At 43.8% G+C, this 27,422-nt stretch overlaps 1 protein-coding gene across 1 annotated transcript; it reads right to left on the bottom strand.

The window, feature by feature from the left end:
- Positions 1–3,273: 3,273 nt before the first annotated feature.
- On the bottom strand, positions 3,274–26,181 carry LOC149276028 (retinal guanylyl cyclase 2-like). Its single transcript, XM_089503990.1, has 19 exons — positions 25,578–26,181; positions 23,415–23,716; positions 22,003–22,357; positions 19,000–19,084; positions 18,185–18,281; positions 14,130–14,280; positions 13,803–13,861; positions 13,104–13,184; positions 11,831–12,007; positions 11,026–11,182; positions 10,772–10,921; positions 10,448–10,596; positions 9,372–9,535; positions 8,469–8,661; positions 7,900–8,074; positions 7,344–7,442; positions 6,594–6,688; positions 6,231–6,316; positions 3,274–3,367 (listed from the first exon to the last, which is right to left on the bottom strand). Exons 1-19 carry the CDS (start codon positions 26,179–26,181, stop codon positions 3,274–3,276), a joined length of 3,273 nt encoding a protein of 1,090 aa, XP_089360116.1.
- Between the last annotated feature and the right edge of the window lie 1,241 nt (positions 26,182–27,422).

The raw sequence follows: 27,422 nt of genomic DNA, 5'->3' as shown, positions 1-27,422 counted from the left end.
CCTTCTCATTGTAATGAAAATAGGTCTTTTAATCCCCCCCCCCAAAATGCAAATATAATTCTTCCGTGGTTATTCCCATTTCGTCCACTAGGTGTCTCTGCATTTTCGTACTTTTCATACACTTCATTTTTAGGGTTTTTTTGCACACTATAATAGAAATATGATAAGGAAATACCTTTTTCTTGCAGTTTAAAGTACTTTACCCCCTTTTTTTTGTAACCTTTGCATTTTGTAACATAACGAATAACTGGGCTGCGGCTGCTTCTGGATGTCCAGGCATGATGGGAATGGAAGTGTCGTACTTTACTGTCTAAAGTCTAAGCCAACCTTGTGTCTTCGCTGACACTTTATTCCGCCCCTTTTCAACCCATCTATTTCAACTTAACACTGATTAGTGGAAACTTCGTCACTCTTATCAATGTCAGCAACATTTCACTACAAAGATTCGATTAGGAAAATGTAATTCACAAAAACAGAATTTAAGCTATTGCTTACATTTTTTTTCCTAAATTGAAAATCTCTTGTATTTTTTATTTTTTTCCTTCTTTTTCCATTCCATTTTTAATGATGGTTTTACCAAAATGCTGAGACATCTCCTCCTTGGATGTCTCCTTGATAAAAAAAAATATTCTAAAACCAGAAATGCCTAATGCCATAAAAGATATTTATTTTCAACGAAGAGGGTTTTTTTTTTTTTATATTTTCTCCATTCACCACCTAAAAAACTTTCGCCAGTTTCCTGTCCCGTGGACGTCATATAGACAAAGAAGTGCAGCGAATTCCATATCTGTTGTCCATGTTCTATAAAATCCTGTTAATTCCGACCTTCTGGAAAGTCACCTCGGCCAGACATATTTCCATGGAGAGAATTCCCTTTGTCAATGGTTCTTCGAGACCATGAGTCGCATAAAGATTATTTTTTGATTATACTTTTTCTTTTTTTCCAAAATATTGATTGTATTTCATTGTTTATAACTTCCTGCCAATCCTCCCTGTAAAAGGACAAAAACAAAACATGAAGTGAATTTTACACCCAAGAAACTTTACGGGAAGTTTGTATTCTGTGAACATAAAAATAAAACATTTCGGTAAACTGGTGGCAAACGGCCTTTTCATTTTTTTGTGTAAGAATAAAGAAGTGCAGTCTAACCATGATTTATATATGAGCAGAGGTGGTAGAGGGTAATACAGCGAGGAGTAAAAATCTAAGAATAGTCAGAAAAATATTCATATTCATTTCTATGGGTATACACTAGAGGGTCAGAGGCTGAGATGGAATGGAAGGAAGTCTTGCTTTACTGAGAGGGTGGTAGATAAGTGGAACAGCCTCTCAGCAGAGGTGGTAGAGGGTAATACAGGGAGGGTATTAAACATGCGCAGGATAGACATACGGCTCCTGAATCTAAGACGAGACCAACGACTGATTAAGGCTTGAGTCTTTACAGCAGGAGAAACGGGCGACTAGACGGGGGCCGAATTAAGTAGAGTTTATCAGGCCAACTTGAAAGAATTGGTTGAAAAATGCCATTGATGTGAACTCGATTGCCGCATCCTATACAGCTTCGTTGACTTAATTCATCTCAACGTGACTGCCAACACACAATGAATTTCCGTGAGACCCCTCGTAAAACCGATATTCCGCAAAGTCAAACTGAATTGAAAAATGCTTCAAATGAACAAAATCAACTTTTTGGGAAGAGGAGAGCCGCCCCAGAACTTAATTAGATCGACAGACATGACGACCAACTCAGAAGTTCTCAAGAGAGAAAGGAGATGAGACAAAAGAGAGAGAAAGAAAAGGAGAGGAGAGAAAGAAAAGGAGAGGAGAGAAAGAAAAAAGAAAGAAAGAAAGAAGAGAAAAAAGAAAGAAAAGAGAAAAGAAAGAAAGGAGATAGGAAAAAAGGGAGAGAAAATAGGAAGAAGGAGAGGGAAAGGAGAAAAGATGGGGAACCGATTTAGCTTTTACATCTTAAAAAAGTAGCAAAAGCTGCTCACGGTTTTCGTGCTCCAGACAGTGAATCACTATTTTCTTATCACATGCGCACCTCCATACTGTAGCTCAACCTACTACCTCAAGCATGCGCAGACCACCAACTTCCGGCCCCACCGATGCTATATATTATCTCTCCCTCCACGTGTGTTCTGATTTTTTCAGGAAAACAGCCACTTGTGCAAAGGCTCTCCAGAGCCCCCCTCACAGAATAAGGACCCAAATGGACCCCCAGCCCAGCGTATATATATGGGACCGGGGACATAGTTCAAAATACACAACGTATACCTGATATACCTGCACTCACTATCCAGTCAATGAGAGAACCAGCGTTCATGTTGTATTTGGCAGAAAGAGGAGCAGGTATTCTATATAAAATTGTTACGTTGTATCTATTGCTCTCAGCTCTGGAATATTACTTTTACTTGAATAACTTACAAAATGTAAGTCACATTAATGTAAATATGCGTTTTGTTGCTGAAATGCTGAATTGACATATCGGGAACCGTTCCATGGTGCGTTTCATTCGATCAGGTCCTAGACATCAAAAAAAAATAGACGCTGCGGAGGGACTGACACCAAAATAAATTTATAAAGTACCGGTAGTCTCTATGTCAGCAGCAAAAAGAATTAATAGATTCGGGGGAATTCATTCCCAGAAGGCTAGAGATATTCAAAGAATGGCCACTAAAACAATACATGATTAATATAAATTATCCAGAATGGGAAAATGATCAAAAAGTGTGTATATATATATATATATATATATCTATATATATATATATATATATATATATATATATATATATAGGGAGTACCGGTATATATATATATATGACGAGAGGGAGAGGGGATTACAGGAAGGAGGAGAAGAGGCCATAGTCTGAAGGTAGACACATTAAGAATCTTCTAATTATCTATATACAGGATATAAATAATGCTTATTTTGTAACAATATAATATTATTAATAACACTCATTGATATAAAAATGAATATTGTATAAAGGACTGCATTAACATAAAACTGTTATAATATAATAATGATAATATTATCGCCAATATAATGATATTTTAAAGGATGACGTAAAATAGTAATAACATTTACGTAAGTTTTTGCGACAGCAATTTTACCTAATTTTTCTTATTATGCTTAAAACGATACATTAAAGAAGAATTCACCCTTTTTTTTATATATATTTTATGAGTTAATTAAACTTTTTTGTTTTATCGGGTTATATAATTACAGTTTTTTTACCGTTTGGGTAATAACGAATCGACTACCTCTACTCCTTTTTATCGAGCATCTTTTCAGCTCTCACTGCTTTCCTCCTTTTGAACTCTGCAATATCCTCGGCGGTTAAACCATGAGCATTGCACCTGCGGCAGATATATAGCATTAGTGAGAAGGAAAAAAAAAACCCCGCCATGCAAAAAAAAAACCTCTTTCAATTAATATTTGCAAGTTGTTTGACCCTTTTAGAACTTGGCACGCCAGCCGCACCTACGGCGATAGACGGCCGCTGGCCTTAAAGTGCCGGGGTCGCCGGCCCGGGACTGAGCTTACTTTGTTGAGTCCTGGCTCAGACTGGCTATCTGGCTCACCGGTGGCCCCTAGGGGCTTATACTTATTGACCGCGCCACTTTAGCTGTGTGGCCAATGGCTTGAACCCTCAACTCTTTCCTCTCCTGGACGTCAGAGCTTCTGGGCTCACGGACAGAGGGGCCAGCTTGGCCAGCCTTTCTACAAATGTTTTTATTTCTTGGGGGTTTTTTGGGGGGGGGGATCCCTGGAAATTTTTCAAAAATTCCTACAAATTAACAAACTTTGTTACAATGGAAATTTACACGAATCCGAATGCACAAGTCTATTCTTTGCCTAACCTACTCGAGAGGACGGTCCAAACTTTCGTTTCCTACTTTAATAGAAGCCGGCGGGGCAGAAATAAAAATGATGCATGCTGTAAAAAGCACTGAAATCCAATAAAAATGGACTTCAATCTAGGGCAAAATATATCTTTATATACGATTAGGGTCTCGTCTTAGATTCAGGAGCCGTATGCCTATCCCATGCATGTTTAATACCCTCCCTGTATTACCCTCTACCACCTCTGCTGGGAGGCTGTTCCGCTTATCTACCACCCTCTCAGTAAAGCAAGACTTCCTTCCATTCCATCTCAGCCTCTGACCCTCTAGTGTATACCCATAGAAATGAATATGAATATTTTTCTGACTATTCTTAGATTTTTACTCCTCGGCTGAATTCAGCGGTAGAACTGATCTTTTTTACCACGATATATTTTTTTCTATTTTTCCAATTTTTTATTTTTAAGTAAAAAAAAAAAAAAATTATAATAAAGGTACTGCTACAATTTTTTTAATGGATGTATATTTTATTTTCTGGGATTAAGCCTCAAATAGTACACATAAAAATATTTAAATAAATAAAAAGTATATTTTTTTGGGGGGTAAAAATCAACATTCAACTAGAAGCCGGTGTCTGCAACAGCGGCCGTCGGTCTATAACCCTAGCTGCGTATCGACAGAGAATTTATTCCTTCTTTAAAGTCGGCGATTAAAGTCGATCCCGTTATTATTCTGATGCTTGTATTTATTTTATCCGTTTTTACAGCTTTTCTGCCCCAATTACGGAGCTGAAGGCACGGCGGGAAGGTTTTATTGCCCCGAGATTATTAAGGAGAATTTATCGTGTTCCATAAAAGTGGCAGCGCCGGTGATTGTGGCGTTGATGGAAAATACACCGTATGGTTTTTTTTATGGCCGTAAATTTTTCAGAAACAGGCGGTTTATGAAGCAAACATCCCTAAAAATATGCAAGCGCCCTGCGGAGTTTGCATAGCTGCTAACAGTCCTGAATATGGTGGGACAGTCCCAAACAACAAAGCCTATGTACCGGAAAATGTCCATTTATTCAGAAAAAAATATTATATTAGTAGATCTAACCTTTTTTAACAAAATATTTATTTTTTACCATTATATATTTTTAAAAAATATTTCATAAAAAAAAAAAGGTACTACTGCATGTGCTATGGGTCGATGCCATGTGACATTAGAATCCGGCCCACATTATGTTGTCAGAGCATGGAGTGATGTCATTACTTACTGAACAGGTGGGCAACTACAGCCAAATGGAGAAATCAGGCCCTGCCTACAGGCATCAGCAAGCATCCGACATCCACTTTATTATTTAGGTTGATTTCCTACATTTATTGCTGACACACAGATTGTTTTCAATGATCTGGTGGCTATTAAAAGGTAAAGATATTCTGAATTAATTCACCTGTATTCAAGCAGGGACTCCAGCTGTGATATAGCAGGGAGAAAATCAGGATGCTCAGATATCATTACATCAGAGGAGAGTGTGGAGGAATCAGCTCCAGACTGTGTGACCCCATAATCTGCCCCTTCACCCCGAGACTGGGGTTAAATACCCTGTGAATCTGTCCATACACTTTCTGATTGGGCAGAAACCCTGAGACTCAGGAGCAAAACCAGGCACAACGGTCTTTGAGTGTAATAGCATAAGATCGGACATTCCCTCCTGCATCGGGAAGAGGCGTAGAGACCCCATAGGGACCCCGCAGGCCCTCCTCGCGTCTCTAATCAAAATCCTCCTTCCACTGAACACACGGCGATATCACAAGAAGAGAGAAGCCGAAAAAAAACCCAAACAAAATAATACAAAAAAAATAAAAACGAATAAAAAAATCATAAATATTTATTGGGACCTCAATGACATCATCAGAGTCCTCTCTCGTTTCTAGGACTGCTTTTTTAACAAGAGCGGTAAAAGATAACATTGAAAAAAAGAAAAAAATTATGAAAAAAGTTTTAAAAAAGTGTGAAAAAAATGTATACTCCTCGTACTAGAAATATAAATTAACTAAAGCAGTAAGTTATCGGCCCCCTTCAAAACATTAAGTTATGGGGATGTTTTTTTTTATATATTGTGTTCTTTAAGTGCAGAAAACACCCAAAAACACACCTGGTCCTAAAGGGGTTAAAATAAAATATATACTCTCTATCTCTTTTTTTTCTTTTCTTTTTTTTACAGCTAGTTTCCTTTGAAGTACTTTTTCCCATCCCAGCCATGTTTTACCAAATTCTTTTTATTTTCTTTTGGTCATTTTTTAAATTAATGCCTTCAGATTTTTTTACAGTATAATTTTACAAAAACACGTTCATTTTTTTTAGACTTTTAAATAAAAAAAGGTATACCTACCCAGGCTTGATATCAGGAGGCTTCGGCAAAGGTTTGGTGAATCCGTCCTTTCCTACAAGCCAAAAAGTTTCTTCTACACCTTTGCCCTAAAAAAATAAGGAACAGTTTGGTTGCCATTTGGTTGTTCCGATTCGATGTCCTTAAATTAAGAGTTTTTTAAAGTATTTTTTTTAAATAAAACGCATTATAATAAAAGTAAAAATAATACTAATAATAAAAACTAATAATAGTTATGGATTTAAATAAAGAATTTATAAAATGTCTTAAATGTAAAAAAAGGTTTGAAAAATCACAAGGCAGAAATATTTGCGCGTTTCTAAGAATTTTGCTGGAATACACAGTAAATTTCACTTGCAGACTCACTTTAAGCTCCGTTTTCCCTCTAAGTTCTATTTTGTAATTTTCTTTTAGCGTGCGAAGCGTTGCCACGGTGCTTTGGTTGACGTGGATTCTGTAAGCTACAAAATTATGAAAAAAATGTGCATTAATATAATGTACTGCACTGTACGCGTTGGGTGCCAACAACTCTCAGCTGCGGCCTCCTTCGTTTTATTAGTTTGGTCTTCATGCAGAGTCCATATCCCTCCCAGACAGCTTGTCTGTAACATATTTGCCGTCAACAGCTTGCCTGTGCCAACTTTGCCCCCAGACAGCTTGCCTGTGCCATCTTTGCCCCCAGTTTGCCTGTGCCATCATTCCCCCAGACAGCTTGCCTGTACCATTTTTGCCCCCAAACAGCTTGCCTGTGCCATCTTTGCCCCCAGACAGGTTGTCTGTACCATTTTTGCCCCCAAACAGCTTGCCTGTGCCATCTTTGCCCCAGACAGCTTGCCTGTGCCATTTTTCCCCCCAGACAGCTTGTTTGTGCCGCACAAAGCTGGACAGTTGGGAAACATGTCTTGGTGTCCCTGTAATCTGCACTGCTAAATGTCACCCACGCGCCACCCACATAACACCTCCTCTGTTTTGCATGGCTCAGGCAGTACACAAGTACCGGCAATTCTGAAAAGCGAGACACTGGCCTGGACAGCTGGTTCCTGGGACAGTTGGCAACTATAGATTACTGTGCAGCGTTATTTTTATTTTTTAAAATGACTAAAACAAGAAACTTACGCAGTCCTGTGGATTCCATTCGTGACGCCGTATTCACCGTGTCCCCGAACAGACAATATCGCGGCATCGTGAGGCCCACAACTCCAGCCACACACGGCCCTAGAGTATAAAATGGAATATCTCATTACAGACTGAGTGCGAGGCCAGCCCATGGTATTGATCAGCCCTGTATAATGTATAGTTGAATCAGTGAGATGCCCTCTATAATGTATAGCTAAATCAACGAGCCGGCCCCTGTATAATGTATTGTTAAATTAGTGAGATGCCCTGTATAATGTATTGTTAAATTAGTGAGATGCCCTGTATAATGTATAGTTAAATCAGTGAGATGCCCTCTATAATGTATAGCTAAATCAACGAGCCGGCCCCTGTATAATGTATAGTTAAATTAGTGAGATGCCCTGTATAATGTATAGTTAAATCAGTGAGATGCCCTCTATAATGTATAGCTAAATCAGCAAGCCAACGACCCTAATTCATTTGGGAAAGTCCCTTGGATGGGAGGCGCTATGATAATAGACAAGACATGATAATACAGAGAAATCAGGAGCTGCACCTGTGTGTAACCCGATCCGTATCCTGACCGGTACGTCCGGCATGTGCCTCATCTGGAAGGATCCTACAGAGCTAAGGATGTCTAAGGACATATTGGCTATTTCCGCGGCGTGTTTGTTCTCGTTGCGCTTCGGGAGTCCGGATGCCACCATGTAGGCGTCTCCAATTGTCTCTACCTGGAATCCAAAGAGTATAATGATAGAGTTATAATATTAAACTCTCATGGGTTCATAAACCACTTAACTTGAAAAGCGTACATTTCTGGTGGTCTGACCCAACGGGCTATCGGGCATAGAGAAGGTTATAGGACCAGCATGCACCTTGTAGGAACACCTTGGTCTCACCTTGTTGTCTGGTTCCTGACTTGAAGAACCTACTGAACGTGTACTTCCAAATTCTTATTTTTGGTGAATTGCTAAAGACAGCAAGAAAAGCCTTATCTGTAATAATTTGGAAACCCAGCAGGACACCCGGACGTCTTAGGGGTACATCGAGAATCCATGTCTATGGGAGGAGGACATGGGTCTCCTGTAAATATGGTGCCCGTAAGGTTTATTCCCCGCCTCTTACCTTGTAAACATCATGATTACAGAGAACGGCATCAAACAGGGTGTAGAGATCGTTCAAGAGGTCGACCACTTCAATGGGTTCGCTGAGAGCCGAGATTGTGGTGAATCCAACGATGTCGCTAAAGTAGATTGTGACCTGATCGAAATATTCCGGCTCCACAGTGCCGCCCGTCTTCAAAGCTTCGGCCACCGATCTGAAAGACACCGTAGTCACTCCTCAGCGATGGAGCACCGAAAGACCTGCTTTCTACGAGCTGTCGGCTGCACTTACGTCATCAGGCGGCCCTTGGGCTTAAAGTGCCACCTCGTCACCCCTAGTCTATCCCCGAGATGTCCCTTCAGCCCAATGTATGAACTCATCACCATTTTATTTCCATAAGGCTGATCAGGGTGTTCGGTATTAGAAGGGGTGTGGTTAAATGCTAGCCCTGCCCACTTGCTGAAACACCCAATGACATTGTTAGTGTGCACCTAAAAATTTATCAACACACCTTAAAAAGAAAATATTTGAACGCAACAAAAATTTAAAATACAAGAACTGTTAAAAAATATTTGAAAAAATATATATTAATATATATTTTTTTAATTATAGTCTTTAATCAAATTTTTATAAAATAACATTTTTATTAGATAAAATCTTATTAAATAAAATTTCATTAAAATTCATGTTTGTAATGAGTTTTAGGTGACATGTACCACGTACCCTTTGATATTTTTAGTGGTGTTAGTTGCCAATATTTTCTTTTTTTTTTTTTTAGATTTTATTTCATAAAAATTCTATAAGAAAAAAAATTACTAATGTTTTTAATTCCCCAGAAATATACTTTCATGTGGCTTTTTTTTTATTGTGATTTTTTTTCATGATTCAAAAAGTCCAGAGTAAGACACAAAGTGTTTTACTCACGGTGGTAACATCTGAGAGAGGAGCTTCTCTGTTTTTTGCTTTTCGACCTCCAGTTCCTCCGTCCTCTCTCTGATTAAATCTTCTAAATTGCTCGAATATTGCTCCAGCATTCTCAGCATCGAGTCGATGATGTTGGTTTTCTTTCCTTTGTTGATGGTTTTAAACTAGAAGAGAGACAAGGGGTTAATGGCGGTAACTGGGACTTTGGGGAGCTCAAAATGCACACATCACAGGATGAAGGATGAGGGATGGAGGATGAAGGATAGAGGAAGAGGTAAGAGATGGGGAGAAAGGGGTGTAAGGGCAGTGTATGTGTATATATGTATGTGCTTGTTAGCTTGTGTGTGTGTGTGTATGTATGGGCAGGTATGTGTAAGAGCGGTATAGGAATTTGTAAACTGGTGTGTAAAGGCAGTGTATGTGTATATGTGTGTGTAAGGGCAGTGTATGTGGAAAGGCAGGTGTGTGTGTGTAAGGGCAGTGTATGTGTATATGCGTGTTTATGGGCAGGTGTGTGTATAAAGGCAGTGTGTATGGGCAGTCATGTGTCAGGGCAGTGTATGTGTATATGCATGCTTATGGGAAGGTGTGTGTAAAGGTGGTGTGTAAGGGTCCTGGGAGGGAGGCTAACATTATACTTTTTAATTAAAAAAAAAAAATCTCTGCTGCTGTGGACTACTCTTCCAATGATACTCAGCATTATGGTGGACACCTGGCTGGCTGAGAATCATGGGAATTGTAGTTCACAGCCAGCGTGTGCAGCGTTACTGCTGACAGTACTTCCCATGATGCTCAGCCAGCATCGTGGAAGCATTATGTCTGGCTGAGCCTCATGTTAACAGCAGATGATGTGAGAGGTTTTAGTTTAGGATTACAACTCCCACAATGCCTAGTCATGGTGGACACCTGGTTGGCTGAGCATCATGGGAACAGTAGTTCACAGCTAACATCTGCAGCTTTATCTACCGTTAACTGCACTTCCCATGATGCTCAGCCATAATTCAATGTATTAGTTATTTTTAATACGCATGACTGTGCTGACAAAAATGAAGCGTGTTTCTGAGTATTTAGCCAACCTGATCAAAAATCTCATCAAAGGTAGGCCTTCTCTCCGCTAGTTCACTCCAACATTGTTTCATCAACTGAATGCACTCCAGAGGGGCCTGATCAGGGGCCACAGTTGGGCGGCACAGAGGAGGGGGTTTCTTGACTTTTCTGATAATTTCTGAACAATAATAATAATTAAAAAAAAGGATTATTAATGAGTATCCGTATCATGCGTAAAACATATTTCTATGGTAGAGGTAAGTGTCGATATATTTGCATCGGATTCTGTCACATTAGCGATTACTTTTAGGGAGCTCTTTCCCCAGCCCTGGATCCAGAAAGCGTCTCCTTACCCTCGGCGGAAAGCCCCGACATGCAGTACGGCGGACCCCTTACTACGACTTCTTGCAAAATAATTGCAAAGCTATACACGTCTCCTTTAAATGTTCCTCTCCTGGCGAGCGCCTGGTCCCGGAGTAATTCCGGCGCGGTCCAGAACAGCTCTGCAAAAGAAAAGTTTCCCAGAAGATTTCTCCTTATCGAGAGACGTGAAAGATAAGAGCAGAAAGAGACCGCGCATCGCGATAAGAGCGCTCAGGTTCCTCACCTCCGGGTTTGCTCGGATTCCGAGGAGATTTCTGGCTTTCGGTGATCTCGTTGAACCCGTAGTCCGTGATCTTCAGCACGAAGCGCCCGTCCACCACGCAGTTACGGGATTTCAAGCGTCCGTGGGAAAAATCTCGATGGTGCAAATACCTCATCCCCTGCGGAATCATACGATCAGACATTAAACATTTTTCTGCTTTCGAGTCTACTTTACCCTCCTTCTCTGCCTTAACCCGACTCGACCAACTCATCCCCGTCCAAGCCGTCCTCTCACACGTCCCACTCAACCTTCTAGATTGTAAGCTCCCAGGAGCAGGACCCTCTTCTCTTTTTTTTTACCAGTATATAGGAGTATATTTTGGATCTTTCCTAATGAATGGAACGCGCCAGCACCGGATGAATGGAACAGTCTGGCACCCGATGAATGGAACAGTCTGGCACCCGATGAATGGAACACACCGGCACACGAGGAATGGAACGCGCCGGCACCGGATGAATGGAACGGTCTGGCACCCGATGAATGGAAGGGCCGCGAACCCGATGAATGGAACGGGCCAGCACCCGGTGAACGGAACGGGCCGGCACCCGGTGAACGGAACGGGCCGGCACCCAATGAATGGAACGGGCCGGCACCCGGTGAACGGAACGGGCCGGCACCCGGTGAACGGAACGGGCCGGCACCCGGTGAACGGAACGGGCCGGCACCCAATGAATGGAACGGGCCATTCATTTAAATCATTTAAGGCTTTAAACCTTCTATGTCTCGTAATTAAGCGTCAAAGATTCCGTGTTAACGAGACGGATACCTTTATTAAATCCAGAATCAGAGACGATTTAAACATCCAGTCCAGCTTCACGTCCTCGTTCCGGAGCAGGTCTTCCAGACTGCCTCTAGAACAATGCTCCGTCACGATGGCGAAGATCCCGCAGTCGGAGAAGAAACCCAGGAAGGGATTGACGTTTTCATTCCGCAAATCTTTCATCTGCAAAGTGCGGTGAAATTAAACGAGTTACGCAAATTATTCCGGCTGCCGTATGTAGGGGGGCAAACAGGGCCGGCCCAAGGCAAAATGCCGCCTGGGGCGAATTTTAAAATGCCGCCCCCCCCATTATCTACCCTTCCTCTCCCTCCGTCCCTGCCACCCCCCCCCATTATCTACCCTTCCTCTCCCTCCGTCCCTGCCGCCCCCCTTGTACTTACCTTTCAGCAGTCCTGCTGCGAGTCTCCCTGTTCGGTCTCAGTGCCGGCTATGAGGAAATCTTCCGGCACTCAGCATTACAAGCCGGCACCGAGACCGAACAGGGAGACTCGCCGCAGAGGAGAGAGAGAGGGGCGCCGAGCGGGTACCGACAGCTTGGTAAACGAAAACCACTCGGCGCCCCTTTCTCTCTCTTTCGCTTTTAAAAAAAAACAACAAAGTGCCGCCCCTTCAAAAGTGCCGCCTGGAGCGGTTGCCCCACTCAGCTCCATTGTCGGGCCGGCCCTGGGGGCAAAGCACCAATCAGGATGCTCAATGTCATTAATTCAGAGTAGATAACTGGGGTAAAAAGCCTGAGGATAAGGGCAATAACCCCGATAATCTGCCACTCACTCTGAGATGGGACAAAAGCCCTAAAAATCTGCCTATTCACTCAAATACTCAGAGACTGGGGAACACACCCTGAGAACCTGCCCATTTACCCTGAGATTGGGGTAAAAACCCTGATAATTTGCCCATTCACCCTGAGATTGGCGTAAAAACCCTAATAATCTGCCTATTCAACTGAAGATTTGGGGCAAAACTTCCCAATTACAGGTACAGTCGTTAGTCTCTGAACTGTAAAATCTGCTAATATTCTATAAACATATATCCCTAAATAAATAAATAAATAAATATGTTTGTAAAAGGTTGGGGTTTCCATAACCGAAGCAGCGAGGGTTAATTTACATAACGGAGATCTGCCGACCGTCAACTACAACCCTTGCCAGGCTGTCCCTAAAAGGGAGTTGGTTTGGGATGACCCTGCTGAAAAGCGGCCCTGGGTTTGACCCGAAGACGGACTTGTTACTGGTCCACCCTTTGTATGCGTGACACCTACCTTACGCAGGGTGCTGGTGGTGCTTTGGCGCAGCTCGTGGTAGACCCCCGGCTCAAACTTCTTCAACCAAACCCAGTCTCCCTGAGAAATGAATGACAATAATTAGAAACCTCCTGTTATGGTCCGTTGCCCCTGTCTGCCCCCCCAGGGGGCCGTCTCAGAGCAGGGTTGCCCCTAGGTGGTTGATATAGATGCTCCTGGACCCCCACAACACCTGGTAAGTGGGTTGGCTGTGGTGGAGATGTAGGGTGTGTGGGGGGGATTTTAGAATATAGGACCCCCATTGTGCAGAGGTTTGAGGTGTAAATATTGGGGGAATCAATAAAGCAGGATGTTGCTTTATCTTACTGAGAGGGTGGAAGAGAAGTGGAACAGTCTCCCAGCAGAAGCGGTAGAGGGGAATACAGTGAGGGTATTAAACAAGTATGGGATAGACATACGCCTCCTGAAGCAGGAGAAACAGGCAGACTAGACGGGGGCCGAATGGGGCCGATCTGCCGGCGGGTTCTATGTTAACATTATCTAAAGATGAACACATCACACCTTAGAATACTAATCATCTAAATGCATACACCAGTATTTAATAAATACCCCCTGTTATTTTTCCATTTTCCTGTACGCAGGAGCCGCCATCTTGCTGCCCCGTCACAGGGTATAAATCTACCCGTCGCCCTGAGATATCTGTGATAATAGCGTTACGGAGAGACCTGCGCGGCTGGAAACAATCTCTAGCGCTAGAGGCTCATGCGCCGTCCGCTAAAACAACGCGGGGAGAGAACAGGAAGCGGCTTCCAACTTCCTGCTCGGGCTGACGGGAGGGAGAGAACAGGAAGCGGCTTCCAACTTCCTGCTCGGGCTGAGGGGAGGGAGAGAACAGGAAGTGGCTTACAACTTCCTGCTCCTGCTGATGGGAGGATTCCGATACAGTCCGCAATGAGGGATCATGGGAAATGGGGGAGGGTTAAATTATTTGCCCCGGAATGGCGTTGCTGGTACCAGTGCTGAATATAGAGGGTTTAAGTTTCTTTCGCCGCTGGTCTCCCACCTCGTAAACAGCCACGTTGGAGTTCTCATGCGTGGCGCCGACGCTCTTCGCAGACAGAGAGCGCGTCACAGATTTCAGGCTCTTGCAGTCAGAGACGCTCTTGGTGTCGCTCAGATTATCAATGTTTATTTTCTGCAAACAATGAAAAAATTTCAATTCAATATTTTCAAAAATGTATTTTAATTTTCTTGTTCTGTTATATAAACAAATTAATGTATTTTCCTATAAAATTATTTACATAGGCTGCGATACAAATAATATTCTGAGCAATGATTCTAACAGTCATCCAGCGCTGTATACAGTAATATAACCCCCAGCGCTGTATACAGTAATATAACCCCCCAGCGCTGTATACAGTAATATAACCCCCAGTGCTGTATACAGTAATATAACCCCCAGCGCTGTATACAGTAATAACCCCCAGCGCTGTATACAGTAATATAACCCCCAGCACTGTATACAGTAATATAACCCCCAGTGCTGTATACAGTAATATAACCCCCAGCACTGTATACAGTAATATAACCCCCAGCGCTGTATACAGTAATATAACCCCCCAGCGCTGTATACAGTAATATAACCCCCAGTGCTGTATACAGTAATATAACCCCCAGCGCTGTATACAGTAATATAACCCCCAGCGCTGTATACAGTAATATAACCCCCAGCACTGTATACAGTAATATAACCCCCCAGCGCTGTATACAGTAATATAACCCCCCAGCGCTGTATACAGTAATATAACCCCCAGCGCTGTATACAGTAATATAACCCCCAGCGCTGTATACAGTAATATAACCCCCAGCGCTGTATACAGTAATATAACCCCCAGCACTGTATACAGTAATATAACCTAGGGCTGAAACAACGAATCGATAAAATCGATAATAATCGATAACGGAAATCGAGTGATCGATTCGTTGTTTACTTACCTCCGCGAGCGTTCCCCGCTTCTGCAGTCTCCGCCTTCTTTTAGTTACGTGACGCGTTCCGGAGGTAAGTATTCTTCATGTCTGTGCGGTTCGCTCTGTGCGAGTGGCTCCATTCGCACAGAGCGATTCGCGGGGGTGGGGGTGGGGTTTCAGGGGATGCAGGGCAGGGTGTGAGTGTGGGTGCAGGGCAGAGTGGGGGTGGGGATGCAGGGCAGGGTGTGAGTGTGGGGGCAGGGCAGGAGACTGGGTGCAGGGCAGAGTGGGGGTGGGGATGCAGGGCAGGGTGTGAGTGTGGGGGCAGGGCAGGAGACTGGGTGCAGGGCAGAGTGGGGGTGGGGATGCAGGGTGTGAGTGTGGGTGCAGGGCAGAGTGGGAGACTGGGTGCAGGGCAGGGTGTGAGTGTGGGTGCAGGGCAGAGTGGGTGCAGGGTGTGAGTGTGGGGGCAGGGCAGAATGTGGGGGCAGGGCTGGGTGCAGGGCAGAGTTGGAGAGTGGGTGCAGGGTGTGAGTGTGGGGGCAGGGCAGAATGTGGGGGCAGGGCTGGGTGCAGGGCAGAGTTGGAGACTGGGTGCAGGGGCACAGTGCAAAGTGCTGGGTGCAAAGTGCCAGGGCTGGGTGCAAAGTGCCAGGGCTGGGTGCAAAGTGCCAGGGCTTGGTGCAAAGTGCTGGGTGCAAAGTGCCAGGGCTGAGGCAAAGTACTGAGTGCTGGGTGCAAAGTGCTGGGTGCAAAGTGCCAGGGGTGGGTGCAAAGTGCTGGGCGCAAAGTGCCAGGGCTGGGTGCAAAGTGCCAGGGCTGGGCGCAAAGTTCTGGGTGCAAAGTGCTGGGTGCAAAGTGCCAGGGCTGGGGCAAAGTGCTGGGTGCAAAGTGCCAGGGCTGGGTGCAAAGTGCTGGGTGCAAAGTGCCAGGGCTGGGTGCAAAGTGCCAGGGCTGGGTGCAAAGTGCTGGGTGCAAAGTGCCAGGGCTGAGGCAAAGTACTGAGTGCTGGGTGCAAAGTGCTGGGCGCAAAGTGCCAGGGCTGGGCGCAAAGTGCCAGGGCTGGGCGCAAAGTGCAAGGGCTGGGCGCAAAGTTCTGGGTGCAAAGTGCCAGGGCTGGGTGCAAAGTGCTGGGTGCAAAGTGCCAGGGCTGGGGCAAAGTGCCAGGGCTGGGGCAAAGTTTCTTGAACAGTAATAGTCCACCTCTTTTCAGAATGTTTGGGGTTATTTTGTTTCATAAATATTGTGTTTGGGTTTTTGTACTTTGAAAATATTGTTTTTTATTACATCATAACAAAATAAGAATGTTAATGTAAATTTTAAGTTGTTTTTTAACATCCAGTTCATTAAATTATTTTAAATAAACAAAAAATTTGCATATTGTTTTTTTTTATCCGATTAATCGAAAAAATAATCGGCCAACTAATCGATTATTAAAATAATTGTTAGTTGCAGCCCTAATATAACCCCCAGCGCTGTATACAGTAATATAACCCCCCAGCGCTGTATACAGTAATATAACCCCCCCAGTGCTGTATACAGTAATATAACCCCCAGCGCTGTATACAGTAATATAACCCCCAGCGCTGTATACAGTAATATAACCCCCAGCGCTGTATACAGTAATATAACCCCCCAGCACTGTATACAGTAATATAACCCCCAGCGCTGTATACAGTAATATAACCCCCCAGCGCTGTATACAGTAATTGTGATAGGGCCAGGCTAGCTGGCTCATAGGTCATTTGAAGTTTAGCCGGGTCACGGAGCACTTCTGTGTCCGGTTCTGTATACCGTGACCCGGTAATATATTATATTGTGTTTATTGTGTATTCAGCCCAGAGACTGATGTGGCTTCAGCCCCAGCCTTCAAAGAGACGATCCTATAATCTGGCTGGGGCTCTTAATCGGCCAACACAGCCCTGTCTGCCCAGACGGCACCCGCACTACAGGGGGGATAACACAGGTGGGGGAACCCATTGTATTCTGTAATCCCCTCACCTGATACATCCCCTGTATACTGATGGGATTTGTGATGGGATGGGAGTGATGGGATTGGGGGTTGGGTTCGGTGCACATTGCATTGAGATTGTATATAAGTTCTGTGTGTTTGTAATAAAGAGAGTTCTTCTTGGTTTACTACGAATGGTGGTCTGGATGATCCGTGGATAGCTGAGTGCGATCCGTATGAGGGACTGACTGGTGATTCCTCAGCCCTCAAACAGGGGGACCCAGCCTTGGGTACGGTGACCCTGTAACAGTAATATAACCCCCAGCGCTGTATACAGTAATATAACCCCCAGCACTGTATACAGTAATATAACCCCCCAGCGCTGTATACAGTAATATAACCCCCAGCGCTGTATACAGTAATATAACCCCCCAGCGCTGTATACAGTAATATAACCACCCAGCGCTGTATACAGTAATATAACCCCCACAGCACTGTATACAGTAATATAACCCCCAGCGCTGTATACAGTAATATAACCCCCAGGGCTGTATACAGTAATATAACCCCCCAGCGCTGTATACAGTAATATAACCCCCAGCGCTGTATACAGTAATATAAACCCCAGCGCTGTATACAGTAATATAACCCCCAGCACTGTATACAGTAATATAACCCCCCAGCACTGTATACAGTAATAACCCCCCAGCGCTGTATATAGTAATATAACCCCCAGCGCTGTATATAGTAATATAACCCCCCAGCACTGTATACAGTAATATAACCCCCCAGTGCTGTATACAGTAATATAACCCCCAGCGCTGTATACAGTAATATAACCCCCCCAGCACTGTATACAGTAATATAACACCCAGCTCTGTATACAGTAATATAACCCCGAGCGCTGTATACAGTAATAACCCCCCAGCGCTGTAGACAGTAATGTATGGGGAGAGATCCTCTTTAATAAGAGTTGAAAAGTCATATTAAATACATGATGGACTGGCAGGTCTGCCCAACCAATAGGAAATGGAGTTGTTAGCATTCTTATCTTTCATTGGCCGAGCAGTCTGAAATATTAAAGGTACGCTGATACATTCATCCAGTATATGTAAGTCCAATTGTTATATACTACTTATTATGCCCTGTACCCCCCCCCCCCCCCCCCCCCCCCGGTTACCTTTATACTAAGCTTGGGGTTGATGAATGTCAGATCGTCCAAAGACAGCAATATCCTGTTGGGTCCTTTCACCAGCTGGATCTGGAGGAGGCTGTGCCTGTAACGAAAAGCCATGGAAGGCCCCGGGTCCGTTACATGTTACCGGCACGCGCGAGGTATTCGGCAAATCGATTAGTGCACAGGGGTTAATAAAAAAACCCCATATGTATTGCATGAAGAATAAAAGAAGTTATTTTAAGATGCAGATAAACAACTTTATAACATGGAGCATCTCTAAGCTCGACAGATAATAGATAGATAGATAGACAGATATAATAGATAGATGATAGATAGATAGATTGATAGATAGAGATAGATAGATAGATATATAGATAGATAATAGATATAATAGATAGATAGATAGATAGATAGATAGGTAGATAATAGATAGATAGATAGATAGATAGATAGATAGATAGATAGATAATAGATATAATAGATAGACAGATGATAGATAGATAGATAGATAGATGATAGATAATAGATAGAGATAGATAGATGATAGATAGATAGATAGATAGATAGATAGATAGATAATAGATATAATAGATAGATAGATAGATAGATAATAGATAGATAGATAGATAGATAGATAATAGATAGATAGATAATAGATAGATAGATAGATAATAGATAGATAGATAGATAGATAGATAATAGATAGATAGATAATAGATAGATAGATAGATAATAGATAGATAGATAGATAGATAATAGATAGATAGATAATAGATAGATCGATAGATAATATACCAAACAGAAGCTATTTGTTTCACCTGATGAGGTAAGAGACAGCCACTCCGCACAGAGCCAACGCGAACACCAATCCAAACACCAGGATCACGATGGACGGCTCGATGCCTTTAATGCAGAAAAAAAGGAACGGTTGGCGGCTTCATTTACGGCCATCGGAGGGGAGGAAAAACACCGGCTTCCAGTATTTGGATACATAATTTACCCCATTCTAATAGACATGAGGACCAGGTGATTACCCCGTCTTGGAAAACAAAAGGTGTGAGTGACCGATGTACAAAGACGATGTCAGACTGTCGCTGATGATGTCACTTTACTCATCTAACTGATTATAGCCAACCAATCACCATGAGACCCAACGGAACGCTGGACAGACGGATACATGTTTAGTATCCATGATGTTCATTTTAAGTGTGGGGGCATCCGAGTAACCTGACTGTGACAATTGGGGGTAATTATTCCTGAGGAGCAGGAAATGCAACAAAGTGTTAGAAAAGCGAGCGGGGTGTATAGAGAGACGTTAGGGGCAGGGGGAGGGAGGGGGTTCTGCCACTTGGGGCAGTTCTGGAGACCCCCATCTGCAGGGGAATAGAGACACGTCGACTATAATGGGGAATAGTTTGCTAGATATAAAGTATCAGGAAAGACCGAGGGGAATCCGATGTCTGGTTTGGGGGGGGGGCAGGTGAGAGACATTTAAATATATAAAGGACAGGAGGGAATTTTACCCCAAAAGAGGAGAAAAGTTACAACAAGAGACCGGAATCTAACACTAGAGGATCAGAGGCTGAGATGGAATGGAAGGAAGTTTTACTTTACTGAGAGGGGGGGGTAGATAAGTGGAACAGCCTCCCAGCAGAAGTGGTAGAGGCTAATAGATTGAAGGAATTTAAAAATGCATGAGATAGTCTTCTCGTGCTATAAAACCGATGTATTGTCAAACTGGTTTACATCTGCTTTTCTCGTTGTGGCACATAGATTACAGATACCGTATGTTTCTATCCTCTTATACAAGATAAACCCTGCGAGTTAAGCCTTTGAGTGCCAACAAGTGTGTGTGCGATGCTTTACGGGGTTAATCTTTAAAGATTAAGAGGTAATGGGTCCTCCCGCGTAACATCTCCTTCTTCCCAGACTATGAACACGGTGATTCCGGTGCCATAAATGCCTCCATGCCGCGGCCATCTAAACCCCCTCCTCCTGGGTATCAGGATGAAACATGAACACATCTGCTGACCAGCAGAATTCCAGTGCAGTCTCGGGAGGTTAGAGCTCCCCCTGCTGTGATGGGCAGGAGCCGCTAGCCGGGTGAGAAAAAGAAGCCTGGAGGATGGGAAATGGCTGTGTGAGTGCCTGTGAGTTGTGTGAGTGCCTTTCCTCCATCCATTCCGCTATCCCTGCCATCTCTTCCCCCTTTATCTCTTATATTCCTCCATCCCTGCCATCTCTTCCCCCTTTATCTCTTATATTCCTCCATCCCTGCCATCTCTTCTCCCTTTATCTCTTATATTCCTCCATCCCTGCCATCTCTTCCCCCTTTATCTCTTATATTCCTCCATCCCTGCCATCTCTTCCCCCTTTATCTCTTATATTCCTCCATCCCTGCCATCTCTCCCCCCTTATCTCTTATATTCCTCCATCCCTGCCATCTCTTCTCCCTTTATCTCTTATATTCCTCCATCCCTGCCATCTCTCCCCACTTTATCTCTTATATTCTTCCATCCCTGCCATCTCTTCCCCCTTTATCTCTTATATTCCTCCATCCCTGCATCTCTTCCCCCTTTATCTCTTATATTCCTCCATCCCTGCCATCTCTTCCCCCCCCTTTATCTCTTATATTCTTCCATCCCTGCCATCTCTTCCCCCTTTATCTCTTATATTCCTCCATCCCTGCCATCTCTTCTCCCTTTATATCTTATATTCCTCCATCCCTACCATCTCTTCCCCCTTTATCTCTTAAATTCCTCCATCCCTGCCATCTCTCCCCCCTTTATCTCTTATATTCCTCCATCCCTGCCATCTCTCCCCCCTTATCTCTTATATTCCTCCATCCCTGCCATCTCTTCTCCCTTTATCTCTTATATTCCTCCATCCCTGCCATCTCTTCCCCCCTTTATCTCTTATATTCCTCCATCCCTGCCATCTCTCCCCCCTTATCTCTTATATTCCTCCATCCCTGCCATCTCTTCCCCTTTATCTCTTAAATTCCTTCATCCCTGCCATGTCTTCCCCCCTTTATCTCTTATATTCCTCCATCCCTGCCATCTCTCCCCCCTTATCTCTTATATTCCTCTATCCCTGCCATCTCTTCCCCCCTTTATCTCTTATATTCCTCCATCCCTGCCATCTCTACCCCCTTATCTCTTATATTCCTCTATCCCTGCCATCTCTTCCCCCATTTATCTCTTATATTCCTCCATCCCTGCCATCTCTTCCCCCTTTATCTCTTATATTCCTTTATCCCTGCCATCTCTTCTCCCTTTATCTCTTATATTTCTCCATCCCTGCCATCTCTTCCCCCCTTTATCTCTTATATTTCTCCATCCCTGCCATCTCTCCCCCCTTATCTCTTATATTCCTCCATCCCTGCCATCTCTCCCCCCTTTATCTCTAATATTCTTTTATCCCTGCCATCTCTTCCCTGTTTATCTCTTATATGGCAGCTTCATCCTTCTATTTGCATCAGGTTTCTAAACCCTTTGCACGCCTGTGCTTTATGTGATAAAGATGATGCCCCTCCCCTTCATGACATAGTCAAAAAGGGGTGGAGCATGATGGAGTTAAAATAATGGCCCCCCTTGAAAAAAATTCTGCGGACTCCCATGCTGTTGGCGACCCTTTGGAGGTTCCCGTTTCTTATACACAGAGCTCAGGGTCACTCGAGAAGTCAAGGAGAAGGAATAACAAAGAAAATCCACGTCAACCACATGAGAAGAGCTAAGACTTCTGGCACTAAAACTGACCAGGGCTTCGTCTGACAGCGATACATAAATATGGATGCATACATTGCATTTTTCTATAATTACCTCCTATACATAGTGTGTCCGGGTCGAACCAGCAGCTTGAGTCCGCGGGGGGAGGTGTTCCGCCGGGGAACCTTATGGTCTTGCCCAAGAAGCGTACTAAATTGGAGGCCATGTCCACCGAGTAGGTCGGGAAGAGCTGGTTGAGTTTTCCGTCCGTATCCAATACGACGAAGCTGTTCAGGCCGTTTCCCTTCCCGTCTGTGTAGAGCATTTGGGTAAATCCAGGAATATCCAGGTTTTTGGTGTATTCGGCCAGGTTGGATCCCGATATCCAAGCTCCTTGTTTCCAGGCGCTGCTCATAGCTTTGGCCATCAAGTAAATTGAATCGTAAATTGTCCCAAAGAGAGGGGAAACCTGAAAATGATAACACAATTAATTAAACTGAAGAGGATTAAATAAATTAACCATTAAACGATTTTAAGCCAGCGTTGCCCTAAATGACACGCACAGGGCCCTCTTGTAGATAGAAGAGCATAGAAGAAGTGTAAGGATGTTTTACCTTACTGAGAGGGTGGTAGATACGATGAACAGCGTCCCAGCAGTAGTGATAGAGGGTAATACAGTGAGGGAATTTAAACACACATGGGGAAGGCTGGCACAGTTTGGCCTGGGGGGGGGCAGGTAGGGCCAATTACCCCAATCAGCCCCCCGCTTCAATCACACCAATACACATACACCAACTTACACATATTCACTCACGCTAACATCAACCTACACATTCATGGCAACACACGCTGTGGCAAGAGCCTTCTTTTCAGATGCTCACACTCACTATGTGAACAGCCGCACTTTTACATCTTGTTATGTGACCCCGCCAAGATCCTGCCTCCCGAATTCTGGAATGGCCCGGGGCGATTGCCCCGACCCCAGACCCCAGACCATCCTGCCCTTTGCTCCTGAATCTAAGATGAGACCAAGGACTGAATGGACAGACTAGATGGGTCAAATTGGTCTGATACGCCGGCAGATTCTAGGATTCTATGCAAGATGGAAACTTTTCAAGGAACATTTGGGGAAAGAAACAAATATGTGATGGGAGGTGGTGGCACGTCGGGGTGAAGAAAGAAGTGTCTGGGAGAAGGGCGGCAGTCCGAAAATGAAGAAAGAGAAGACATGAATGGGATGGTTGGAAACACCAAGAGTACAAAGACTGAATGGAGATGGAAGATGGAGATGCAATAAGGTTACAGTGTCCTGGGTATCTTCTGCTGGCCATGTTCCTGGGGTTATATGCCCGGTTCCTCCTGCCCCCCCCCCCACACACACACTCACTTCTCCCTGATGCCCCCCAGCTGGACATAAGAAGAAAAGACCCCTGAGGAGTTTTGTAAACCTGGAGGCTGACACTGAAGAGATTGGACACGGGAATAAATACCCCGGGATGACGGCGCTCGGGGTATTCGCTACTCACTTGGTGCGGTTCCAGATCCGTTTTTATTCCTCCCTTTTCTTTCTCTTCTGCGAACGCCTCGTAAAATGACTTGTCGGCGTAGTCCACGGTGATCGTCAGCACGGCATCGTAAGCCTCCTGGAGCTTGCTGTTTTTATCGAGAACGCGGAAGGAATTATTTTTGTATGGAAGGCTGTAGAGCAAAGTGTCGTACGGCACAAACACGTATCTTCCGTCCGTTAGTCCCATTTCACGCGCCTTGGTGAGAAAGGTGGCCTGTTCCTCCCCTCCGACCAGCACCGAATGCATGCACATCACGATCACTAAAACGCGAGAAGGACAGGAGATCTTACAATGTGTACAAATTCCATCACTTTGTAACAATATCTGTTACACAAAATGACCCAATGTGTTTATTTCAACCAATAGGAGAACTTAAAAAGTCATCACATGACGCATACCCCCCAAGTGTCCATGTTAGGTTTGACCAGTCCTTTGGTCCACAAATCTCCGATGCTCCTCTCTCCTCTCCTGATGCCCCTCTCTCCCCCATGCCCCTATTTCCTCCCGTGATGCCCCTCTCTCTGCCCCGATGCCCCCCTCCACCTGATGCCCCTCTTTCCTCCCCTGATGCCCCCCCTCTCCTCCCCCGATGCCCCCCCTCTCCTCCCCCGATGCCCCTCTCTCCTCCCCTGATGCCCCTCTTTTCTAGGAGGTCAGAATGTTTGCTGGGTATGAGGGGATCGCAGGGTTCTACAGCCCTAATAGCCCCGATAATGTGTATAGAAACAGCAGGGAACGGCTTTATACATTAAACGGGGTAAATTAAATTATTCTTGTGCCCATTTTGGATTCTTATTACAAAAATAAGCGAAGCGTGTATAAAAACAATGTTATAATATACTTTAATTGTGGGATCAAAAACAGGAACACAACTTAGTATTTCTGCCGTAGTGGTGAATATTTGTCTTTCTCTTCCGGGGAAGAAAGGAAGAAATGGGGGAAAAATGTGAATTTTCAGCTATACAAAGAGTTTCTTTTTTATTATTTAGCTCAATAAGATAATTAATGTAAATTCTAATTCAGAGAAATAAATCAGATATCTAATATACGATGAGTAGACATAATCAAGCCCCGATTGTGTATAAAAGAATAAGAGGCGGTGAGACTGAAAATGCGGGAATATTGATGAATTTGTAATTTGATGTTTTCAGGTTTTACAGGGTAAGAAATATTTTTTGTTATTTCAGCTTTGTTTGTTTTGCCGGCGATACGTCTGTCTGAGCCCAAAAAAAATTGACATTTTCAGGGGATACACGTCTGACAGGCAAAGGTCACCTTTGATTCATCCCGTCTCATGCGCGCCGTGACAGCTCAACCAGAGCCTTCACTTTTTGTGTCATTTTTAGAAAAACTATGCATTTATACCTAGGAGTTATAAATACGTCAACGATTAACGTTTCAGTTCCGGATCAGAACTTTTATCTTTTTGGGATATACTGCATTTGCTCGATTATAAGACGACCCCCAAAATCTGAACATTAATTTAGGAAAAAAGAAAAAGCCTGAATATAAGACGACCCTATAGGAAAAAAGTTTTACCAGTTAAACCATGTGAACGATTGTTTGTTAATAAAAGCTATGATTGAGAAAAATATTTTGTTTTTATTTCCATTTTTTCAACCTGCCCCCCAGTTATGCACATCTGCCCCCAGAAATGCCTTATACCCCCTATATGCCACTGTGCCCCATGATATGCCTTTTAACCCTCTAAATGCCACTGTGCCCCATGATACGCCTTTTAACCCTCTATATGCCACTGTGCCCCATGATACGTCTTTTAACCCTCTATATGCCACTGTGCCCCATGATACTCCTTTTAACCCTCTATATGCCACTGTGCCCCATGATACGCCTTTTGACCCCCTATGTGCCACTCTGCCTCCAGAATTGCCTTATACCCCTATATGCCACTCTGGCATTTAGGGGGTTAAAAGGCATATTATGGGGCAGAGTGGCACATAGGGGGTCATTTGCTCTGGAAAAAAACCTCGTCTTATAATCGATCGGTAATATTTTGTGTTTTTTTCTGCGGATTTGAGCAAGCTGCGTTTATGTTAAAAAAAAATCTTTGTTGTTCTAAACCAGAGACCAGAAGTAATGTAAAAAAAAAAGCCCTCTTACCTCGGAGGTTGTGAGTATCTTTAATGTTTCTTAGCGTTGCTTGGACACCTTCTTCTCCGTTCCCCATGTTGGTCACGATCCCAACCGGCAGACCTTGGTTCCGGAGGGCGCTGGCCACCTTGCGTCCTGTGTCCACCCAAATATCCTCGTTGGAAGAGACGACCCCGACGTGAGCCCACCGGAAATATTTCATAAAGTCGAACAGCACTTTGGTCGGCGTCGGCAACGTCCTGGCGAATGTCGGGAAACTGTGCCTGTCGTCTAAGTCGTGATTGACACAGGCCCACGAGAAAATGGCTTTGTTCCAGTTCTTCCCTAAAAGCGCGGCGGAGTCGCAGTACCCGGGATTCAGGGGGCCGATAAAGGCCGACGCCGTCTTATCGTAACCGGCGAACTCCACCAGAGCCTTGGACGTCTCGCAATTTTCTTGCAAGATTCTGTAATCAAGTCGATACGCGATCCCTAGCGACGAATCGTTGTTTATTTTGGCGACGGCCAATCTCGCCGCTAATTCCGGTAAAGCTTTAGAGAAGATGGGGTCGCACGCCCAGGGACCCACGACCCCCACCGTGAAGTTTACGGATCGTACGCTCAAAGCATTCATTAATAGACCAAAAAGTACCAAAAAGGGGAACGTTCTGGACGGTTTTTGTGTGTGTGAGAACGACGCTTGGAAGTCTGAAAGACTCGCAGGAAAATAAAACATTGTCTTCTAGCTCGTTACGGTCACGCTAAAGTCCTGCAGAGGCCATTCCGTTTTAATTCCGTTAATTGCCTGTGGATTAAAAAAAATATATATAATATTTTTTATTATAAAAAAAAAACACGTCAGGAAAAAAAGGATGAAATAATGAATCAAAAAAATGTCTTCTTATAGTTCTGAATTTCTGAATTTCACAAAAAAACCCAAAAACCCCATATTTAATCCTTAATGCCATATGTAGGCGGTTACGGTTTCTAACAACACTCACGTCTTCAACATACTGTGCTGGGTGTAACAATTATTTATTTTATTTTTAAGGTATAACTCAACATTTTATTCAATTGTCAGAAAATTAAAAGATGTTTGTTTATCAAATGGTTTCTTTACCTTTAGATTAAGATTTGTTTTAAAAAATCTGGCTCTGTTTTCTTTTTTTTGCCCCAGTTGTATTTTTTGCCCCATAATATAAATGTTTTCAGGCAGCTGCATATCAGCCGTTTGTATGATTCTCGCTCTGTTATCTGATCCCCGATCTACTAAACCCCCCCGACTCCTTATCATACTGCCTGTGGGGAGCAATAGAATGGCTCAGTCTTAATCACCCAGTCGGACTCTCTGACTAATGAAAGTCTATGGAGGAACGGACTTCATTAGCATCGCCATAAAGCATCAGCTCAGTGCGGTGTTTGAGCCAGGAAAGTCACCCAAAATATCACAACGGCGGCTGCAGATAAAGGGGGTTTATTGGGACAAAATGAGATAAAAACCAGGTTTATACACATGGTTTATAAATGATGGAATGTTTAGGGTTTAATGTTTAGGGTTTTCTAGTGATTGCTACTTTGTAATGATTTACAGTCGCTGAAAAATACTATTGTTTTACTAAAATGAATGTTTTTTAGAGGCTTTCAGAGCAGCCGTTAATCTCCATGATAACAATATGTGCATCAAGAGTCATTTCTGTCCATATCTTGTACTTTTGACTTCTGTCTATTGCACTCAGAGCTCATTTTACTGCCCCTGGGAGGCCTTCTAAACATGAACACTTACCTGAGGTAGAAGCTGCAGCCCTGCAGCTGCTTTCCTCTTTCATGGTCTGAATACTGGTTGGCTACATGAACCACCCAACCAGTGGAAAGAAA

Source organism: Sceloporus occidentalis, unplaced genomic scaffold (assembly GCF_023333645.1).
Source record: "Sceloporus occidentalis isolate IW3139 unplaced genomic scaffold, rSceOcc1.0.p SCAF_250, whole genome shotgun sequence".
Lineage (NCBI taxonomy): Eukaryota > Metazoa > Chordata > Lepidosauria > Squamata > Phrynosomatidae > Sceloporus > Sceloporus occidentalis.
This window is presented reverse-complemented; position numbering and strand designations above follow the sequence as displayed.